Source organism: Rhea pennata, chromosome 6 (assembly GCF_028389875.1).
Source record: "Rhea pennata isolate bPtePen1 chromosome 6, bPtePen1.pri, whole genome shotgun sequence".
Lineage (NCBI taxonomy): Eukaryota > Metazoa > Chordata > Aves > Rheiformes > Rheidae > Rhea > Rhea pennata.
This window is the reverse complement of record NC_084668.1, coordinates 33839472-33860854: the sequence shown is the minus strand read 5'-3', so window position 1 is coordinate 33860854 and position 21383 is coordinate 33839472. Positions and strand designations below refer to the sequence as shown.

At 39.5% G+C, this 21383-nt stretch overlaps 1 protein-coding gene across 9 annotated transcripts in view; it reads right to left on the bottom strand.

The window, feature by feature from the left end:
* The window catches only part of SPATS2L (spermatogenesis associated serine rich 2 like), a 139502-nt gene that overhangs the window by 9691 nt on the left and 108428 nt on the right, over positions 1-21383 (bottom strand). For all 9 annotated transcript variants that reach the window (XR_009958859.1, XR_009958860.1, XM_062579406.1 and 6 more), the window contains 3 exons: positions 16854-17048; positions 16270-16405; positions 2220-2278 (listed from right to left, as the gene is read on the bottom strand). Coding sequence is in view for 7 of the 9 variants with exons in the window: in XM_062579406.1 (XP_062435390.1) it covers positions 2220-2278; positions 16270-16405; positions 16854-17048 (390 nt within the window). In the remaining 2 variants the exon portion in view is untranslated. The remainder of the gene's footprint in view (positions 1-2219; positions 2279-16269; positions 16406-16853; positions 17049-21383) is intronic.

Here is a 21383-nt window from a genome sequence, read left to right as displayed (position 1 = left end):
TTCTAGGGCAAGGCATTATTACAAAGGCCAACAGTCTTTTCAAAATAAATATTACTTACACACTACTGTACATCTCATATATTTAGCATAAGGAGATGGTGAACATCTATCTTCTGCTTCTAGGAAAAGATTAACCATAAACCACAAAGCAACAGTCCACTCACATTCAGGATAATATGACATTATGAATATTAAATATATGCACACACTGTTACCTATATGACGACTCCATGCAAAGGTAACACCTGACTTGTTGGTTGGTGGGATCACCACTTAAGGCAGAGAGGAAAAATAGTATCTAAATGTAAAATAATAGCAATCATAGCCCTTTTTCTAGAGCTTAGGCCTCCAGCCAGGGCAAGTGGGTGGCAGCTGTAAACCATCACATGGCCACAGATTCCTTTACAGTAGTTGAAACTCTGTCTTCTTTTCCACCCTTTGCCACAAATGCCTCGAGTAATCCTGGCAAGTCACATAACCAGTTCATACTTTGTCATGCCATTTTTTTTTTAGGTGAAGATTAATGGTATTTCACAGAAAGTTTGCTGGTCCTTTTGGAAGTACAGCATAACCCAGCAGGCACATAGGAGACAGAGCTGTGGCAGTATTACTCTGTGGGAGCAAACACATCATGCAATATAGGAATGTGGGACAAACATGGCAGGGTTAACAAGGAGGAGGCAGAGGAAGGCAAGTTTCTTGAGCCTTGTTCTTAAATCTCCACCTGCCATGTTATTTATGCCATAGAAGAGGTTTTTATCTAGCTTTCCAGCTGATCACCTCATTTCATCTTTGAGGAATACGGTTTACAAATCTGTGTAACTTTATCAGATCAAATTAACAATTCACTAGCTATTTTTATTTTGTTCGGTATTTTTACTTGATTGTGTATTCTAGGTGATGCTAATATTTTCTCTCCAAGGCCAGCACCACCTTTTCTGAAGTGACTACCCAAACCATATGATCTCACCTCATATCGGCATTTATCTCAGCATGAGATGCCAGCCAAACACCCATTCGTACAACAAACTAAAGTGATCATATTTGGAAATTGTCCCAGTATTGACAGTAAGAGTAAGATTACCCACTGTAAAATAGTCCTCCAGTGCAGCAAAAAGATGTGAAAATAAATAATAATGTAAATCTCGGTTAGCATATTATAGTCCTATAAAAACTTTCTGCCTAAATTTCTAAAGGCACTTTACAGGCTTACAACAGCCCTGAGAAACAGTAGAAACTACACTGTAAAAACAGGTACAAATGCCATCTATCGTCATGTGTGCAGTCAGTATTAAAGCAGGGAACAAGAACATGCCATTTGTGAATACTGTTTGTGTACCAGGAGACAGGAATTAGCTTTACTTTCCACAAAAATGACTACTAGCCCCAGCCAAAACTAATTAAGGGTCCTTGTGATACCATTAGCCCTGGACTGTGGTTTTCCAAAATGCAGCTTTGTTTATGCAATTTGCACTTGGATCCAGATGTGCTGACATCAATAGGAATTTTGCCACTGTTTTCCGTAGGAGCAAGTGCATGCCCTGTAGCTGATCATAGGAGTCTCTGCACATAACCAAAAAAACTATTGATATGTTTCTATCCACAACTCCTCCCCAGGACAACCCAGAACTCCAAATCCACATGTAGTTCATGTCAGTATCAGAAAAATTACTTTACAAAATTCCAAACGTAACCTAATGCCAACCTTTGCTGGAAAAACTCAGAGTTTTTAGTCTCTGCATGTACCCGAATGCAAATGACCTAGCCAGCAACAGAGGATTTTAATTTTGTTAAATTTACCTGGAACTAAGTGAGAATTCAAATATAAATGAAGCACTCCGGAATGTCACGTGTATTTGTGACTCTCCTTGGAAGGACATGGCAGTGATATTTTGATCTATCAGGCAAAATCTAATTCTAACAATACTTGGATAATTCTTCAGTCTCTTGCTTAGCTCTCTCTGCTGAAACACATTCTCTTGACTACTGGGCCATGAATAACACATGATGCACATTCCTTAAAGCTAGAAACTATTCAGGAGCTATCCCAGAACATCAAAGACTATGTATACAATGAAAGATCCTGGAATGCTACTAACTGAATTGATGTACCATGTAATTTTTCTGCCAAACAAAACAAATGTTTCCCCAACTAGTCCAAAAGTTCCCTGGCATGTGTGGTTTTTTTTTTTTTTTATTTTTTTTTTTTTTTTACTTACTGGCTTCTTCTTTAACTTTATCAAGTTCTGCCATTAATGACACTTCTCTGTCTATGATGCTAAAAGAGGGGGGAAAAAAAAGAAAAAAAAATTTAATTCACGCCAGAACTGAAATGCCCATCAAAATCAAAAGTTATAATTACACAAAGACTTCAGTGTTTACTTATAGACAGTTTTGGAATTAAGATTAAAGAAATGGAAGAAGATGAAGTAACAGAGAGGTAAACTGACTACAAAAACAAGTGCTAATCAGTATAAGCTAATTCGTTGATCTGCCCATCCACCACACAGATGTGAAGGTTGCTCTGATTTACCTCTTCAGCATTATGTAGGCACAGCAGCTCTTGAATGACTAACATTCTCTTTTCTAATTAAGCCAGATACACTGCTTCTGCTACTCAGGTCAGTATGGCTTAGCTCTCAGTGCAGCATGCTACAGAACAGAATAAAAGCTGTGTGGAAGAAGATCCTTCTCTTCTTTAGAGATAGATGCTTTTGCAGAATATGTTAGAGTAATCAATAAACTGGTTTGTGATATGACTAACCCTTAATATACCTCTACAACACAGGTCAGCTTCCTTGCCCACCATTCTCTCAAGGCTTGAGAAGGTGTGGTTCCCCTTTTACCCAGCCTTCCTCAAGATTTCTTGTACATCCCTCCCTACACAAATCTCTGCTCTGCAATCTCTGCTAGACCTTTTAAGCTCTCAAAATGCAAACTGATCAGGTGGGTCTAGTGAGAGCCCATTGGGTCTGGTAAATCATTCTCATCATCAACACAGCAACATTGTTCTGTGAAATAACACTGCAGCATGCTCTCCAATGGATAGCACTCTGACATGCCACTCGAGTTACCCCTCACTAAACTAGTCATGTTCATGTTTAATAAACACTACCAACCAATACCAATATTGCAGTTTGCAGAAGTGAGTAAACTTAAGCAGAAGGGGAAACTGAGAAAAGTAAGTCAAACATCAGAGGTAAATTCAGGCATGCCTTCAAGCAAAGAGTGGAGAGCTCAGCTCTTTCAGTAAAATCATCCTTAATCATAAGCTTTTGTACCCAGTGAGACACTGCAACTTCAAGGCCTAAAAATGTCCTCGTGAAACTCTGCTTGCGTTCTGTGACAAATCTGCATGGTAGGTCCAGAATACACTACTGAAATCTGACATGAGTGAAGCAAGCAGAGCAAGCTCAAGATTTCTCAGCAGCTTGTGTCACATTCAATTTTGCTATTCCTTTCAGCAGCAAATCTCAACTTTGAGATAACAGCCTCTAGTTGCCTTCCTGTATTTTCCAAGGTAAGCAGGTGTCAAGGCTTACAACTGTAGTAGAGAAGGGAACAAAGAAGAGATGGGCCAGGAGGGAGAGTCAGAGAAGATCTGCTCTCATGGTGCTCCCCCAAAATCACCTTCCCTGGTGTCACTGCCCAGCACACCTTATCCCTTCCTCACCCCTTCTGTATCCCTTCTCAGCAGCAGAGAGGGAACAGGAATGTGCAAAAAGGCAACTACTCAGGCTAGAACAGCCACCAGCATCTCCTCTGGCCTTACATGTACACGACAACAAGAAAGCTCTGGTCCTTGTTTTCTTTTCAGGACTGAAATGTTAACAATAAAATAGTAATGTACTGCTCTCAGCATCCTCTGTGCAGGCCATTTCCATTTGGCACAGTAAGGTCCACAACAGAAGCTGCTCAGATTTCTTACTTTTTACTGTTATATAGCTTCCACCAGAAAGAAGACATATTACAGAAAACTTAACAAAACATTTTCCTAGAATACCCTTTGCAAGAAATTAAAGATCTTTGTGGGCTCAGTATGAACTAGTCAAAGACAGAAGACTTAGAGAGGACTGAAGGGCTGTTAAGTGAGGCAGGGTAAGGGTAGGCAGCAGGGAGCGTGGAGAGTACTTGGCAGTTACACAGCCAGCTTGGCCTGAAAGTTACCAGAAGTAAAGTGCTCAAGTGCCACGCAGCCTTCCCCAACTCTTCCCATAAATTAATGAAACTCATGCAGGATGTTTGCAACAGAAGTCTTGCAGAGTCCTACCCTCAGTTTTTACTGATCAATCCTGCTGCCTTTAGAGGAGGAGAGGCTGTTATCTTCACACTGACTCCTGAAAGCCAGTGGTAGGACAGAAGCAGGTTAGTTTGTGGCAAAGGATGCAGCAAGATGACAAAACAACACATTTTTCTGTTTCACACACACGAAAAGGGAATAAAAATACCTTTTCTGTCTGCCAGATCAATTTGGTATAACCGATAGATGACAGGAAATAAAACAACAGGGACTTTTACAGTGGAGCAAATCAGTTAAGAGGTATACTTTTATAATGAAAAAACACACATATACAAGTTGGCCCTCACTATTCTCCAGGCATAAGCAGCAGGTTTAGCTCAGCTGGTTAGAGTGTGGTGCTGCTAATGCCAAGGTGGTGGGTTCAATCCCCATATAGGCTATGCTGAGGGTTGGACTAGGTGATCTCCAGAGATCCCTTCCAACCTTACCATTCTATGATTAACCTTGGACTCCAGAGAGGCAGCTGATGATTTCAGCTTGCCAATCGGAATAGTGATAGCTTTCCAGAATCCATCTATTTTCACTTAATCACCTGTAACTACATGGCATACTAAACCCCCTTGGCTGAATGCTTTAGGTGACAGAAGTGAATCTTAAAAGTTTTCTTCCGTTTCTACCCTCGCTAAAAGGGATTTTTATGGTCTTTGATGTTTCCCCTAGCTTTCAAAAGCCTGTATGTTTTCGTTTTTGCTATCTCTGTTACAAAAATGCATCCCTAGCGTATTTCACAGATTATATAAACATAGATTGGAAAAAAAAAAAAATCAAGCAACAAGGTCGCAACAGCAGAGTTCATCAAAACTGCATTTTGGCCCAGTTTATTTCATGACTATCCTCTCCCTATTCCAACAACAGAGCCTCACTAAACTGCTTGGCCACCTGCATTTTATTTTGATGCCAACCAAAAACACTTCTATTACCAGAATGAGTTCATAGCTGTCCTATATTTCTCATATTTTATAGTCAGACCTCATCCGTTACTAGACAAGTTTTCTACTCCTAATGCGTTTGGGTGGGCTCTAATGAACATTTCAGGAAGCTGTCTGGATCTAACAGTAGTAGAGGTCAGAACTGTGATGATTTTCATGGACAGCAACAGTCTCAATATTTTGTTATAAACTGTTATTGAAAAACTGAAGGAAAAAGAAAGCAGAAGTGTTTGGTGCCGTTATATCAGAACAATCAATATCAGAATCATTAATGTGATAAACTAAGTTACTTTAATGGACAAATCTTCATGGAGCTGCCCTTCCCTGAAGGCAAAAAAAGCCGTGCTAACATTTTTCAGCTGAAGATATGCACTCTTGTTTCTCTACAATAGGAGGGGGACATACTAATTCCCATCTGGAAAGTATAAAGCCAGTGTTCTCAGTCTGGAAATCACAAACTACCATAGGTCATGGAAAAATGGAGGAAACATCTTTGGGAGTGTCTTCGGTCACCCAACATTAAGAAACGGGGCATTTCTTCCTAGTTTGCATAAAGGTCAATTATTAGAGAAACAGTAGAAATCAATCCGATCCCTCTTTCAGCAGCGTGGGAACACTTTGTTGCAAACCCAGCAACCTCCTCCATCAAGAGGACTTGGCAAAGAAAAAACGAAAATGACAGAGAGAGAACTAGAAAACTTAACTGTAAAGAACAGATGAATGGCAAATGAATACGGAAAGAAAACTAACAGATTTAAAGGTAGAAAGGACATGAACTCTGTGGGAAAAAACAGTGAAACAAATCTTGTCTCTTGCTCCTGCTTAGACCCCACACCATTTTACACAGATCTCAGAGAACCACAGTTGACTGACTTCACTTAAGTTGAACAGCTTCTCACCTGATGGGAAGTTTCACTGAGTTTAACGTATCTTCTGGATAAGGCCCTACTCAGCATAAGCAGGATGATCAGGATCATCCTGAAGAGCTATCATTAGTGGGAACTGTTCAAAGTGTGGCACATCAGTGCCTCCTATGAACGCATTTTCTGTTTTTCTCTAGCCTTCACCTCCTATCAAAATGGTACATTAGCCTGACATACTCCACTACACAATATGCAACTGACCGAGTGCTGTAAATAACTGGATGCTGTGTGCTATACTGCCTTTACACGCATTTGCAAATCATTAGATTTGGGCTCTAGCAGAGCAAGGAGCAGAACGCATTTCAGATCTAAAGAAACCTCTCAGAAAATGTCCTGCCTTCCTCTCTAGTTATGCTGCTTCATTTTGGTCTTCTGTAAGTGTTAGTAATTCAGGTCAAAATAATAAGCATACTTCTTTAGCTGAAATTTTGGAGAGGTCATATCCTTGTCAAATTTTTCTGCTTGTTCCCAATGCCAACATCCTAGAAGGCCTCAGTCAACCCTTCTCCTTCCCTTTAACATCAGCACTTGAGTTATTCATCCCATATCCTACTTGAGGCTGCTGTGACAAACATAACTCAGCATCACGATTTTCTTCTCCAAGGGTATCTGAACCCATGCCCTAATCAGCAGTACACATAACCCTCTGCTGTAGGATTCTTTCCATCAGTTCTGCTATACGCATTCAATTCTGTTTGACGTATTTATAATCATCTTTGGAGCAAATACTAAGACTCACATCCCCTTCGCTCAAGGAAAGATCTGAACCTAGTAGGTCTCACACTCTGCACAGCTGATAAGCTGTTCAATACCAGAGCCAAAACAGAGTATCACAACTACCTCCTTATCGCTTCCCTTTGCTTCACCTCCCTTCTGAAAGCACCGATTCTGTTCTTTTACTCTTCACTTGTTCAGGATCAGGACATAAGTTTGGTACTCAGCATCTTGGTATTTTTATCATAATTGAGTACTTGCAGTTTGGAGCACAGGATTCAGCACTGTTTGATTTTAATACTGAGATGAAAGTTTGAGGTGGGGATGATTTTGCTGAAGGAGTGTAGCTGGGCAGAGACTTAATTTACAGGATACACAAACGGAACTGGGACAGAGAAGAGAGACAGAGCTGTGCTTGTGCTGAAGAGATATAAGATGCTGCTGGAGAGACAGCAGTTCACTTGGGTTCATTTTGCCTAAGAGATTCAGGAGGTAAGAGCATACATGTCCTATTCTTTGTCAACTGGACTGTGATAGTGCCTTGGGCTCATATAGGCTGTCAGAAGTCACACTAGAGCATCATGGCAACACAGCTACAAATGCCAAACTGCAATGAGCCATCAGCATAGCAAATGATGGGGATAAATTAAAATGACAGCTGCCTCATTTCACAGTTTCATACTCAGAACAAGTTCTGAATTCGTTCTGACATTAGTAGACACAAATAAATCTTTCTCTAGTTTACCGAACAAAATACTGTGCTCATACAGTGAAAACATACTTCCCTATGAGTTTTCATAGTTGGCTGCCATGCCCCCAAATTCCACTAAAATGATAAAAATTATTAGTGCCTTTTTAGGAAAGCCACCTCAGATTGCCAGGCTGGCTGAGTTATAGCTGTTATTTTACTGCTGAAATTCAGAAGGGTTCAAGATGACCAGAATCTTCTCTCTCCAGTTGCCTCCTCCAGCCACAGAACCACAAAATGGTTGAGGCTGGAAGGGACCTCTATAGATCGTCTAGTCATCATGACAAATCTATTACTCCTGAACAGAGTGGAAAATAAAAAGACAAAAGCTGACAGAGATAAACATATGCTGACATAACTCACAAAAATAAGCCAGAGATGCATGGCATGAAAGCTACTGTAAAAGGTGCAATTCAAATGATTTTTTCCAGAGCCCTGCTAAACCCCCCAAATCATCAATTCTCTTCAACTAGATCAATTGCTGTCAGTTAAGTGCTTGCTAGTAAAAAAAATTAGTTCATTAATTTCTTATTACAGCTCTGAAGACAGCAGGGAGACGCAGTATCTACGTAGAGGCAGGAGTATGAAAATCTTCCCATATGGAACAGCTATTTTGAATGGAAAATTTCCATGGAAAATGGGTGACAGCATGACAGAAACTCATACTCCAGGCCAGATTCCCTTCTGGTTTGCGAGGTCACCAATACCCTCAACTGCAAAGTTAATTCTAAGATATAATAGAATGAATGTAAACTCAAGCCACAGGAACTATTTAAGTTGCATTTAGGGACAGTTCAACAGCTACAGATGAGAGAAGCTGCAAGGAGGCATAAAACAATTTTTCTTTACTCCTTCCTCCCAGCACATGTGCTGATACACAGTTGCCAAACTCCACTCTAGTGAAATGGGCCTTAAAGGGTTCAGTGAATTAATGTGATTTGCCTCAAGGAATCCAGCACTTCCCTAGTTTCACGCACAGACTGAGAATTAATATTGTTTTGGACACAGATGAAAGTGTAGTCAGTGGTGGCATTCTGGATGACTTTAGAAGGGCTTTTCATTTGGAAGTGGGAAAAGAACTATTTTTCCATGGGGACACTCTGATGTCTGGTTTAGCAGGCAACAAGTTGGAACACTGAGTTAGAAAGAGTCTTTGCTTCACAAAAAAGGGAATGGGGCTTGGAGCAGCAGGTAGGCAGCTAGTTGTGGGACACTGGACTTGATTGCTTAGGTTTCAAAGCAGTACAGAGATCTCCCATGACTTTGCTCTGTCAGTGGGCTTTGGAACAGGCCTCAGGAGCCCCTCAAAGTTGAGCTGGTTGATAAGCTGCTGGCAAACTCAAGCTAGTTGCAGAAAAGAATGGGAAAAGTTAGTACTGTCTCCTCTATACCTGAGCTCAAGCTACATGTAAATTCACGGGATGTTCAGCTCTGCCCCTGTGTCCTGATTAAGCTATGATTTATCTTGAAGCATTATTTCCCATTCCTATATTTCCTTTATAGCATCAACATAGATGATCCACAGGCAGAATGGAAAGAGAACTGCAAGAGAGAAAGCTCAAACCTAACTGCATGTTTTACAAAAAAAAAAATCCCCCACCTCAATCCAGAAACCAAAGCTATGCAAATCAAACTGAATTTCAGTACAAGGAACTAAAACGTGAAATGCAAATATAAGCACAGTCAGGATCTGTAAGAGGCGATTAGAAACTTTACAGGATTACTGAATAGCCATGTTTCATGAGTGGTGAAATGACACTCCTGTAAGTTTTCTTTGCATTAATGATCTTGTAAGAAAAGCGGCCATATTTTGCAAGTCTCAGTATACAGTATTCTTCCATTATTTACTCAAAAGTACTTCAATGCTCACAGTGATCAAATAAGAAACTTCAAGCACTGTATTAGCACATGTACAACATTTACACAGCAAACCAGATTGTATTAATTTTCATTCTGACCACAAATACAGTGAGACAGCAAGCAGATAAACATCAGACAGAATAAAACAATTTCACTGAAATCCATCCCCTCCACAGTGTACCATCTGGTAATAGTAAAAATGCCCAAAGGCTTTTCATTATTCAAGTTTGTGTGTCACTCTATGCCTATCTTTCCTAATATTGTTCTCTTGAGCAGCCAGCTATTACAGAGGGCTTGGTAAAGCTATTTTAATTACAGGTTTGTTTGCTATTTTATTTGCAGATCACTTTACACAATTAAGTATTTATTGCCTGATTATAGAAAATTGTTTAGGCTGACAGTTAACTTCAAAAGCCTTTTCCTGAAAGAATACTTCCAAATTGTACTTATTTACAAATTAAGACATCACCTTTTGCCCAAGTTTTAACAACTTTGTGAGTGAGAGTTGTACCATAGCTCATTAGCATTCTCCTGAAGATTCTTTCATTCACTTGTAAAGGATTTATTTCCTACCTGAGTCTCAGTTCTGATTCCATTACTGAGCTTTGTTCTGTTTTTTATATATTTAGCCTATATTTAGCACTTTGGTGAGGCAGAAGACTGGTTCCTGCCATTATGCTCCCGACACAAAGAAGAGGTAATTTCCCCAGAAGCACCTGGGAAAATAGCCACAGAGCAAAGAGCCAGACTCTTCTCCCTTGATATTCATATTTTCTGAGATAATTTCTCTTTCTACATGTCAGATAAACCAGACTCCTGCTTAGTTTGACAACACTGTGACCAGAAGGGTACATTCACATTTCTTCCACTCTGACATGCATGAAAACAACCACCTGTCTGTAGAGCCCCCAAAACCACACGCATATGTGTTTTACTGAGAGTGGCAAACACACCTGTAAATGACTGGGAGGAAGAGGGAAGATACAAAGCCACAATGTATGAACAATGTAGGCTATGAGACAGCGGAATTCACCTTCGGAAAGCTTTGCAAGTTCACTGAAAAATGAGTATGAAGCAACCATCTGTAATAGAAAAAACTGAGAAAATGCTGCAGAAGTTAGACGTCAAAGCAGGAAAAAAACTAAACAGAAATATGCCTAGCACCTATCTGGGATGTTGGTTGTCTCAGAGTATCAACAAGAGGGAGGGCAGAATAGGGACTCTGCATCTCTCTGAAACCTAATAAAAACAGTTTCACAAGATCCATTTGTTCCCTTCACTACGCAGCAAGGGGAAACCCAAACTGCCGGAAGTAGCGAGAACAGAGCAAGCTCAAGCTCCTCTCCTGGAGGCCAAGAACAAACACACTCCTCTCCAGACGCTGCAGCTATGCGGGCAAGTATCAAGCCTGATGATAAAGCTGTTGTATCGGTTCCTCCCAGCCCTTTCCAGCAGTATGGGCATAGCCTAGGCACCTAGGTAAAAGGACTAGTCTTCAAAAGTACCTGAAAATCCAGGTGGGCCCAAATGTTTGGGAGGCCATTTTTCTCTCCACACCACAAAAGTTACAGGCTGCCCTGCATGACTGGTGGGCAAACATGCAGAACAATTTGTGAGAGGATTTGAAAATCTGCTCTTTAGAGGCATAATGACTACAAAAGGTCAGCTGGTGGAGAGAAACCTGGACAGAAAGCTAACCAGGACTGGGAATGCAGGAAGAGCAGCACAGGAACTTGTAACTTGGTTCACTGCAAAGCACTGCAGTCCTGGTCTTCCCAGGTGTCTGCCCACACTCTCAGTTACCACATCGCTAGAACAGATAGGCAGCTCTTCATCTGGTGCCATTGATTCTGAGTTCTGGGCAACAGAAACCATCATCTTTACAGTCCAGCCCAGCAAGGGTGTGACTATGTTAACTCACTGCTCTGAAACTGCATCGGCAATACTCCTCATTGCCCAGCACTGAGTGAGCACAGACAGAACTACGTTCTTTTAAATGACTCCTCCATTCAACCCGTGCTCTGCTTTGATTTTAAACTAGAAAACAGTAGAAAAGCTGCTTTCAGTTCACCAAACACACAGGGGAAACATTTGTTTCCTGAATATTTGTAAATATACGTTTAAGTTGGTAATTGTGCCCAACTCCATCTTTCCAGAATTATCTCAGAGTCATCTTTTTTTAAATGTAGCACATGGTAAAGCTTTCAAGTGCTATTTGTTCACTTAAAAAAAATAAATCTTGATTTTGCTGGTTCTTCTATTGGACATATTCATATGTTTGAGATGTAGGGGAAAAAAAAAAAAAAAAAGAAAAAGGAAGATGCTCATCTTTGGCCAGTTCCGCTTGCAGTGTAATTAAACTTGGTCATTACAATTTTATGCAGACTGTTTTCCATTTGTAGTGGGAAGCAGACCATATGGGCAAGTAGCAGATGTTTCCATACGACTGTGCGTACCCAGTACGTGAAAATGATTTTCTGGCAAGAAGTGTTATGAGAATCTATGGTTCCTTTTGTGCTTTATGCATTTCCCTCAGATTTCCTGGGGCTCTCTCTTTAGCCACAAGATCAGTATTCAGTCTCTTGGTGGAAAAGAGAGAATACTCTTAGAGCACATCAGTTTTAATCTTGACAACAAATGTCTCAAATGCATTCTAGTAAGACAAGTGTTCACCTTAGCCTACTGACCTTCCCCTGCAGCTTTCGATACTCTTCTTTTCCTGCCTTACCCTACTGTGTGATATGGCTATACAAAATGTATCCAAGTAACAACTGGAGAAGGTTACACTTGCACTCGCAGAGATAGGCCAGACAGGCGTGCACCAAAGCTGGATACAAGGACAAGGAATACTGGCTTGAGGAACACTGTTGGAAGGAGCCTCCTCATTACTTTCAGGTGCACATATGAGTCCACAAAACAGTGCCCTTGAGCTTGCTCTACCCAGCTCTCTGGTAGCCTTCAGGAAAACAGCATCAGGGTATGCCCTGCAAGTGCAAGGGCAAAAGGAGTGCTGGAGTAAAGCAGCCAGCCACAAAACACAGGAGAGGGCAAGGGATAAATTCTTGCATAGCAGGGCAAAGAGCCCTGCCTGGTCCGGCCCATGACCTGTAACGTGCTCTGGTGTCTTCCGGCATGAAAAGTACTGTATAAAAGCAAGTCATTGCTCTGGGCGTGCAAAGAGCTGGCTTCAGCTAGCAGAAACTCTTATATAGCTCCTTAAGGAAGAGAAGACAAACCTACTGCAGTATTTTTAAAAATACCTCTTCATGGGATTGTTTTTTTGGACCCATTTCATTAAAAAGTTAATTCAGGAAGCAAGCATTGCATTTCTTCAGTTAGTTACAGGGGTTCACAGCCCAGTTGCTCCGTATCACTGCTTTCTAAGATTGAGGGAGGGCGGTATGCATTGTTTTCCCAGGTAGGAGACTTTCTAAAGCAGCACAGTACTAACTGTGTTCAGGAGAAACTTCCATCAATCAGGCCTAGATGTGAATTACAGAGCTATGCAGACACAGGGACTTCTATTGACAACTGCCACCTCTAGCACAAGTTTCCGCTGCTAAGAGGAGGAAAAATTTCTTTGAGTCCTTCTGATGAAGTTTTGTTTTTAAAGCATCGTAGGCACACGCACTATTCATTTCCCTCTGTAATAATGGTATTGTGCTGGAGGTAGGAGGAAGACGTATGATATCATCTTTGCATTTCTTCAACCTTGTTGAAATTGGTAAAACCAGGAAAATGTTAAAAACAAGATTTAGTCCAAATGATTTCTGACTCTTGAAACTAAGTTTTGATCCTGACTTTCACAAGTCAGTAAATGCTAAAAAGGAGGACACAAAAAGGGCTTTTAGCCCTTTGCTAAAGGAAGCGGAAAAAGAAAAACCCAGGAGAGACAACAAACTGGAATGTGTTTCATCTTTCAGCTGCAACATAAGATAAAGCTTCTGACTACACAGCTTTTCTAAAACTCCTTAGGCCATGATAGCTGCATGTAACAGGTACTACTTAAATTCCCATCTAGGTTATGGCATTAAGCCCACCTAGGTATTTCCTCCCAGTTTTGAGCAGGGGCAGTGCTCTGTTACTCTTGTACATTGAATCTGTCGCAAATCTGAACCAGTTCTCACCGAAGCAGCAGCTAGGAATTGCAGTGACTCCCCAATAACTAGTAAGGAACTTTGGAATTACTATAACGAATCAGATACCATTATCATGCTACCATTCCTCCCTGCCTCCAGATGCCCTTGTTTACCTGCTCTTTGTTACCCTATAGCAAAAGCTTAGGTGAATTGCTTCATTTTAACTTGACAGACAAGTTGACTGTGCCATAGTGAAATTGCCATGCCCATGATGATGATATATATGCAAGAGTGAGTATTCACTCAATTACCTTATCCTCTCACTACCGCTGTTGATGCTTTACTTGGCTTTAAAGTAAGGAAACTGCTATGTGAAAACAAACAAAACCCTTCAGCCTAAGAATACAATGTGTTGACTATATAAGGTCTGAAGCTAAACGTGTCACTGGCTGTGGTGACATCTGCTCAAACCCAATGAATTTATAGCAGTTGACTGCAAGTTTTTATAAATAAGGCCCTCAGGACAGCTATCCCATCTCATCCACAAATTATGTCACAGGGGCATACGAAATATCCCCATTTTTAATCTCAGCAGAGGTGTTAAATACCATTTTGCTGTTTAAACAAAATTTTCCCTCCATTCATTAAAAAAAAGAAAAATTTGGCTTATGAACTGGCAAGAGCTATGCAGCCCACGTATTTCCATAAACACATCCTGACATTATATTGTTCTTGTTGCAACGTTGTGCTATGTACATGCAATGGCTTTGTGAGGTTTGAATATTCAGAGCACAGATCTGACACATTCTCGAGCTTTGGCAGTCTCCACTCCAATAATTTAGGCACTAAAGCTGGTAGGAGATGGCATTAAATGGAGACTATAAAAAAGGTTCTTTCAGCCAATTTTTCATTGTTTTAAGTCTTAAATTTACATATTCTTTTTGATTTGTTCTGTTGTTTTCCTGTTAAGTTCACCTATTAACACGTTTTAGTACTAAGCAATATGTTTTAGTGTTTCTTGAGCTAAAAGATGAATATACTGAAAAACAAAGAATTTCAGTTTTGGTTAATATTGCTCCATATGCATTCTTATATTAGGATAGAATTCTAAGCCTAACTCATAACCACAGTGACTATCATCTAAAAATCTAAGCAACTATTACCACCTACAAACAAGTTTAGACATATGAATGACATTAATGAATTTTTAACACTGTTAGAAACAACATGAGGACAAGTGGAAGCTAAGCAGCAAATGAGACTCAGCTATCACTTTACTCAACAAAAAGACATCAGAATCTTCCTAGAAAAAGCTGTAAATACATTCTGTAAGACATTTCTGAGAGCTACCAAAAAAGGTGCAAGGGGATAATGAAATTTACTTAATTTTATATACCAAGAATATAATTATGGTATTTTAGATCATAAGCAAACATTATTACATTGGCTCCAGAGCACTCTTTACAACAGTAAACAGTTTACTACAACTGTCAACTGCAGTCCATGCTCAGAGGAGTTCAGAGATAGACACAATGCAAGTTCTTTTTGTTAGCCTGTAAGACACACCAGCAGCTCAGGGCGATGACATCTTCCACAGAATCAGCTCAGTAGTGTTTGGACTTTCTGGCTATACTGAATTGAGGCCTCAATAGCACTAAAATCACTGTAGACGTATCACTGAAGACAGCAAACACACTACTAAAAACCAGAACTAATGATCTTTTGCCAATACTATAGCATTTTTCTAAAAGATTCTCATAAAATACTGATAAATATTGTCGATAAATTGAAGGTGATAAGTTTTGTGCTCTTCTGTGATTTATAACTGCATTTATGCATTTAATAGCTTTTCCTGTTTACTGCAACACTGGATTGATTAATCAGGTTTTATATGGCATTTCTGCTTACCAGAAGGCTAATGGCCTAAAATTCAAAATAGAAAAACACTTTCCATGCCACATATAAATAAAACATAAAATTTGTTACTCCAGCAATTGATATGGCCTAGATATACATTCTAAAGATCAGAAATGACCGAAATTATAACTTCTAAAAAATTTAGAAAAAGGAAGACATGAGAGGATGAGGAAAGAGTAAATTAAGAGATGAGAACTGGAAGTGATGTGAGAGAGGAGGAAGTTGGTGATGCTCCTTGAGTGGGGCGGTTGGACTATATGATCTCCAGAGGTTCCTTTCAAACTTAACCAGTCCGTGATTCTGTGAAGTTACAAGAAGATATGAGGAAAAGAGAAAAAAAAAGAATAAAATTCTTTTTTCAAATTCAATAGAAATTGCCACTGGAGAAAGATGGAAGTAGGTGTAGAGAAGGAAGAGACTAAAGGAAGAGAAGAGAAACTTCAGAAAATCTCACAGGCAGGACTCTGAAAAAGCTTTCATTAGCCCAGCTATTCTGCCACTGAACTTAATACAACAAAATTAGATCAAGATGGATCACTTTGGGACAACCCTATTCTATTTTTTCTTCTTCTTAAGAACTGCAGTATTGTAGTTGATGTATGCACGCATCCATACAGATATGTATTTATTACCTTCTGGTTGGTAAGAAGTTACTTACTGGCACCACATCTTTTCTGATGAAAACAAATGTTGCAAACAAACGGGATGTAAATAAACTTTCCTGCCTGCTGCCAGCGACCTGCATTCACCCCTCATTTCTTAGGCTATGTTGTTGAATCTCTCAAGCTGATTTACCTACCAGCCATGTAATTCTGCAAACGCAGCTTTAATCTTCTTCACTGAATTATCTGCTTCCTCTTTGATCATCATGCGGTATCTGGTTAGAGAAACAGTGCAGCGCTGCAAATCTTTCAATGATTTTTCAATGTTTGGCCCTAAAATGGAAAACATGAACAGCACAAGAGTCAGAAAGCTGGTTTTGGCTATTCTGAATAAGGGAGGGTGAATATTTAAACCTGCTACTGGCCCAGGTTAGGCTGAGGTAGCTATCTTTTCAAAATCCATAAGCCCAATTTTTTCATAGTTTTTCTATGGTGCTGTTCATTTCCTAAACATGCACGTTTCAAATTCATTCCCCAAATCAAAAAAAAAAAAAAAAAAAAAAAAAGTAAAAGAGCCCTAAAAATTCACAATTCATTTTAACTTAATTTTATATCTCATTTTAAATCAACTATAGATTACCCTGCTCATTTTTGTAATGTTGAACATAATTCTACTCTCACTTTCCAACACACCTTTTCCTCCTTAGTACGCACTTTTCCAGAAGCATCAACTGTCTGATCACCCCCCTACACAGACACTAAACGAAGAGATCCACTTTACCTCTCTTTTTCATTGAATCATCCGGCTTTGTTTCAAGGTGGGTTGTAGAGTTGGATGATTTAACTGAGGAAGACTTTGACTTTGGCCTGCCTGGATTACACTGAAGTTGAACTGATGACTGAGGAGACTCGCACTGTTCTGCTCCATTCACAGACTTTGGGTTTAATTCCATGGATATTCTCTGATGTTCTTTGTCTGCAAGAAGACATCAAGGTGGAGAATAGGGAGTCACAAGCTTAAGAAGATTTGATGCCTTGTTATTGAATCTGAATGACTACCTGAATGACTGGAATATTTTTTTTTTCTCTTCCTGGCACACATTCTGTAGAAACTTTGAAAGCAGAGACAGATTATTTTGGTGATTAAACACCAATCTGAACACATCTGTGTTTCAAGAGTCTAAAAAGAAAAATGAAAAGAAAATAGACTCTTCCATGCTGGTATGGTAAAAATACCTCACTGCACAGACAGCACTTGAAATCTTTGCTCATGTATCAGAGGACAGAACATGAGATGAAGACTGCTATGAAAAGTAAGAGACTTCAATGTTTTTTAAAAAAATAAGACATGCACAAAAACATCCAACATTAATAAACATTTTTTAATATTGATTAAAACATCTCTATCAGAAAAATTTATCCTGTTTGACTAGGATAGGTAGATAGAGTTAAATCAAAAGAAGCTGTTAAAGGAGAGCAGACAGGAAATAAACAATGTACAAGCTAAAGCTCCTGGTTCAACAACTTCAATGGAGTTAAGATAATAATCATTGAGCCTGTTTGATTCCCACAAGATGACCACTTTCCAAGACTCCAAAAGGATTCAAGGAGATGCCAGTATCACCAGACAAAAACGGCCAAAGAATGGCTACAAAAGCTGACCTATAATGCTTGCTATTGGTAAGGAACCCTATGTAGAAAAGGCTTTGTTACGTTTGTTTTCCTAATCTCTGTATTCCCTTTGGCAAATGAATGATAAGATTGCTCTGAAAATGCTGTTTGTGCACTACTGATGTTACATGGTGCCTGGAGAAAAAGGGCCTGTCAGATTAACAACTGGATGATAACTCACAGATTGGAATTAACATTGCTGGGACTATGGGATTCTACCTGAATTGTTCCATAAAATCAACTAGTGACTTGTGAGTGCCCTGGCTGGGCTCTAGGACAGGTGTAAAGTATATTTTGCCGTTTCCAGGGCAATTGTATAAGGCCAAAGCAACAAAGAATGCTCACATTTCTAGAGCAGCAGCACATAAAGGACGAATAGGAATATGCTGCAAAAACTTTGTTCATAGGGAGTTAAAAGGTGGGTCTGCAGGTAGAAAAAGTATCTTACACCAAACATGGCCAAGTTAAAGAAGCCTGCCTATCTGTGAAAGCAAGAAATACTAAGTACGCAGAACTCCAAGTACATCGAAGGTTCAGTTCAGATACAAGTCTCACACGGATGTAGCCAGGAACTCTCTCCCGATATTACTGCCATTCACCTTGTGCTAGCTGATTACCCTCTCATGTCTCTCATGCACAGCTTTGACTTATAAAGAATCTTCTTTTAGCTGTCACTTCAGGCTGGCCTCACTGACTCATCTTGACCGTTAGAAATTCATAGTCTAGCTTTAAGCTATACAGAGAGGCCATGACACCCTGGTTCTGTCCCCCAGATCAAATCCTTTGATATATTTTGTTTAAATGCAAAATTGTTATTTTCTGCATTTAACTAGCTCCTTTGAGATAACTGTCAAGACAAATGATAAACTGAGTTTCTTTTTGTGTAGAGAAAATCATCTGGAACAACATGATACTCCTAAAAGTTCTTTCATCATCTTCTGTCTGGAATATACTTTGACATTGTTTTTCTAAATCTTACACAAGCTACTCCGAAGCCCTGCAGCAAGATGATCAACACAGCCTAGCAAATGATCACTTAATATGCTGCAATTGAACTTTCAAGTGTGCTTTAGAACAATCAACACAATTAAAAATAGACTGAGAATGACCGTATCAAATCTCTGAAGAGACTTGCAGGTTTTTGTACTTGGTGGTTTGGAACTTCAACACTTTAAAGCTTGATCTCCCCTGTATTAATGGTTAGCTGTTTGTCAGACCCGCAAGGAATGGAAACAGCCCAAAGAAATTTGCTTTGACTCTCCAGCTGAGTTAATAACTATGAAATGTGTTTTTAGAACATCTTGACATTCAAAATCTTTTAAATACCAAGTGAACCTCAATGAATTCTTTCGCTGAAAAAGGAAAAATTGTCTTGAGATACATTCAGGAAGTTTGAGGGATTTACTAAAATAATCCTACATGAAAAATATTTAGAAAAAGTAGGAAGAAAAACAGTATCTGCTTTGTATCTGGTTTTACCTGAGTCCCTGCAATTGTAATAGTGTGGCACAGCATTAAATATCTTTGGCATTAAATATCTTTTCAATGTGTTTATGTCCCTTCTTTACAAGGGCATGCACGGAGCCCTGAGGAGGAGAGGCAGGGGGTCTGTAATGGTCATCATCTTGAACAATCCTGGTTTCTTATGGGCCTTTTCCCTTTCAAGATATTCAGAGATAAAGCCTTTAACTGGACCACAGTTAAATGAAAACACTTTTTAAAGTCCTCCATGATAAGGTGATTTGGCTTTCCAGGGTCCTGCATTCTGCACTTCGTTTTCTCTTGCAGATGAGAAGGGCCTGGGACATACCTCTTCATCAGTCAGTACTGCTAACAATACTGCTAAGCTGCATTTGGACTCCATCTAAGAAGATTCATTAATCATGCAGTTGCATATTCACAGCCAGATTCACACAGACTACAATATTCCCAATATGGTAAATACAAAGACTTCATTCTAAGTTTTCTTTTTTTTTTTTCCCCTTCCCCCTCTCTCTTTTTTTTTTTTTTTTTTTTTTTGTTGTTGTTGTTGTTCTTTTTGGGGGGTTTAAACACAGTTATCCTACGACTCCCTGTGGAAAAATCATCACTCAAAAAATCCAGCTAAAGGCTTCTCAGAAAGATAGGATAATAGCAAGAGAAGCAGACCTAAGCTAAAGGTAGCAACTGATGTTTTTTCCCCCATCATTTTGTAGCACAAGATGCATCTCGCAGCTTCACTGCATCTTCCCTTCTGGATCCTGAAGTCCCTGCAGGTAGCCAGGGTTCTATGGCTCTGAAGCACTTAATGTTCAGAGGCTGAGATGAAACAGCAAGGCTTCAGCCTCATGTTCCTCATAAGGAGCAGAGCATACAAGGCTGTGAGTAGGCACCTGTTGATGATCTTTCTATGCTGTGAGTTGCCTGCAGGTGATAGGGTAGAGGACTTCTCTCACCAGTCCTGGCAAAGGTCCCAACAGGGTGCTTCAAAGGAAAACCCTGAACAGGAAGAGGTTCCTATTCTCACTGTAGACACAAGCATAAAGATGCCACAGCCTCTGGCTTTCCTAAACACTCCACAAGCTCTAACTGCACAAGCTTATTTGTTCCGAGATGCTTTCGGGCCCTTAACAGCTTGTAACATATCTATTATGTCTCACATCAGAAAAATTGCCCCAACCTATTGCTGTCCTAGTGGTTAAACACACATGCTGTTCAGAAGAGAATTCTAAACTAATCATAGTAATATTAATTTGATAGAGAAGGAACCAAACAAACAGGACAGATAAGGACAAAACAAAAGGTGACTACAACATCTGAAATGGGTATATTTTGGATCCACTTTAACATTTCTGACTGCTTTAGCACATTCTATTTGACTTGCCCAGAAACCATGAGGTCAGCTGCTGGCATCTGAGGGATCTTGCTCACCCTTCTCTTCTGTGCACTTCAGTTCACAATTAGCTATACCTATATTGATTAATAACAACCTTAAGTTGCTATTAATCTAGCTGTAAGACTCTGATTCTATTCTTTGAGCTTCAGCTTGAAGTGAAGCATAAAGTCTTTCCTTCTCTGTTCTAAATTGCTAGGAAGCTATTTTGTTATGTCATGGTAAAGTCAAGAAATATTTTTTTCTGAAAGTTTTCAGTTTTTCCTTTCCCCGCCCTCCCCTTCCTTTTCATTTTTCATTTCTTTATTTTAGCCCTCGTTTACTAGTTTTGAAATACGTTTAATACCACGTAAGAATTTTATAATCACTTACTACAAAAAAGAAATAGTCTGAGATACTTTTTGCCCTTATTACTTAGAACAACAACTTCTGACTGCATCGCGTCAAAGAGACAAAACAGGACTCTATTCCAACGCCACAGAAAAAGATCACAAAACCAGCATGGGTACTCTTTCTAAAGCTTAAAGTTGTCACATACAACTCTATTATCCCTTTGAAAACACTTCCTTTGCATGAAAAGTTTGACCTTTATGCATGCATGTATCCAGGTTGGGGAAACAAAAACAAAAACAAAAAAAAAAAAAAAGCACCTTTAAGAAATCTAACACGACAGCTTGACATATATATGTACCACATAATACGAAAGAAAAGAATACATGAATATTTAAAACTTGCAGAACGAGTGATAACAATGCTTTTAACATTACG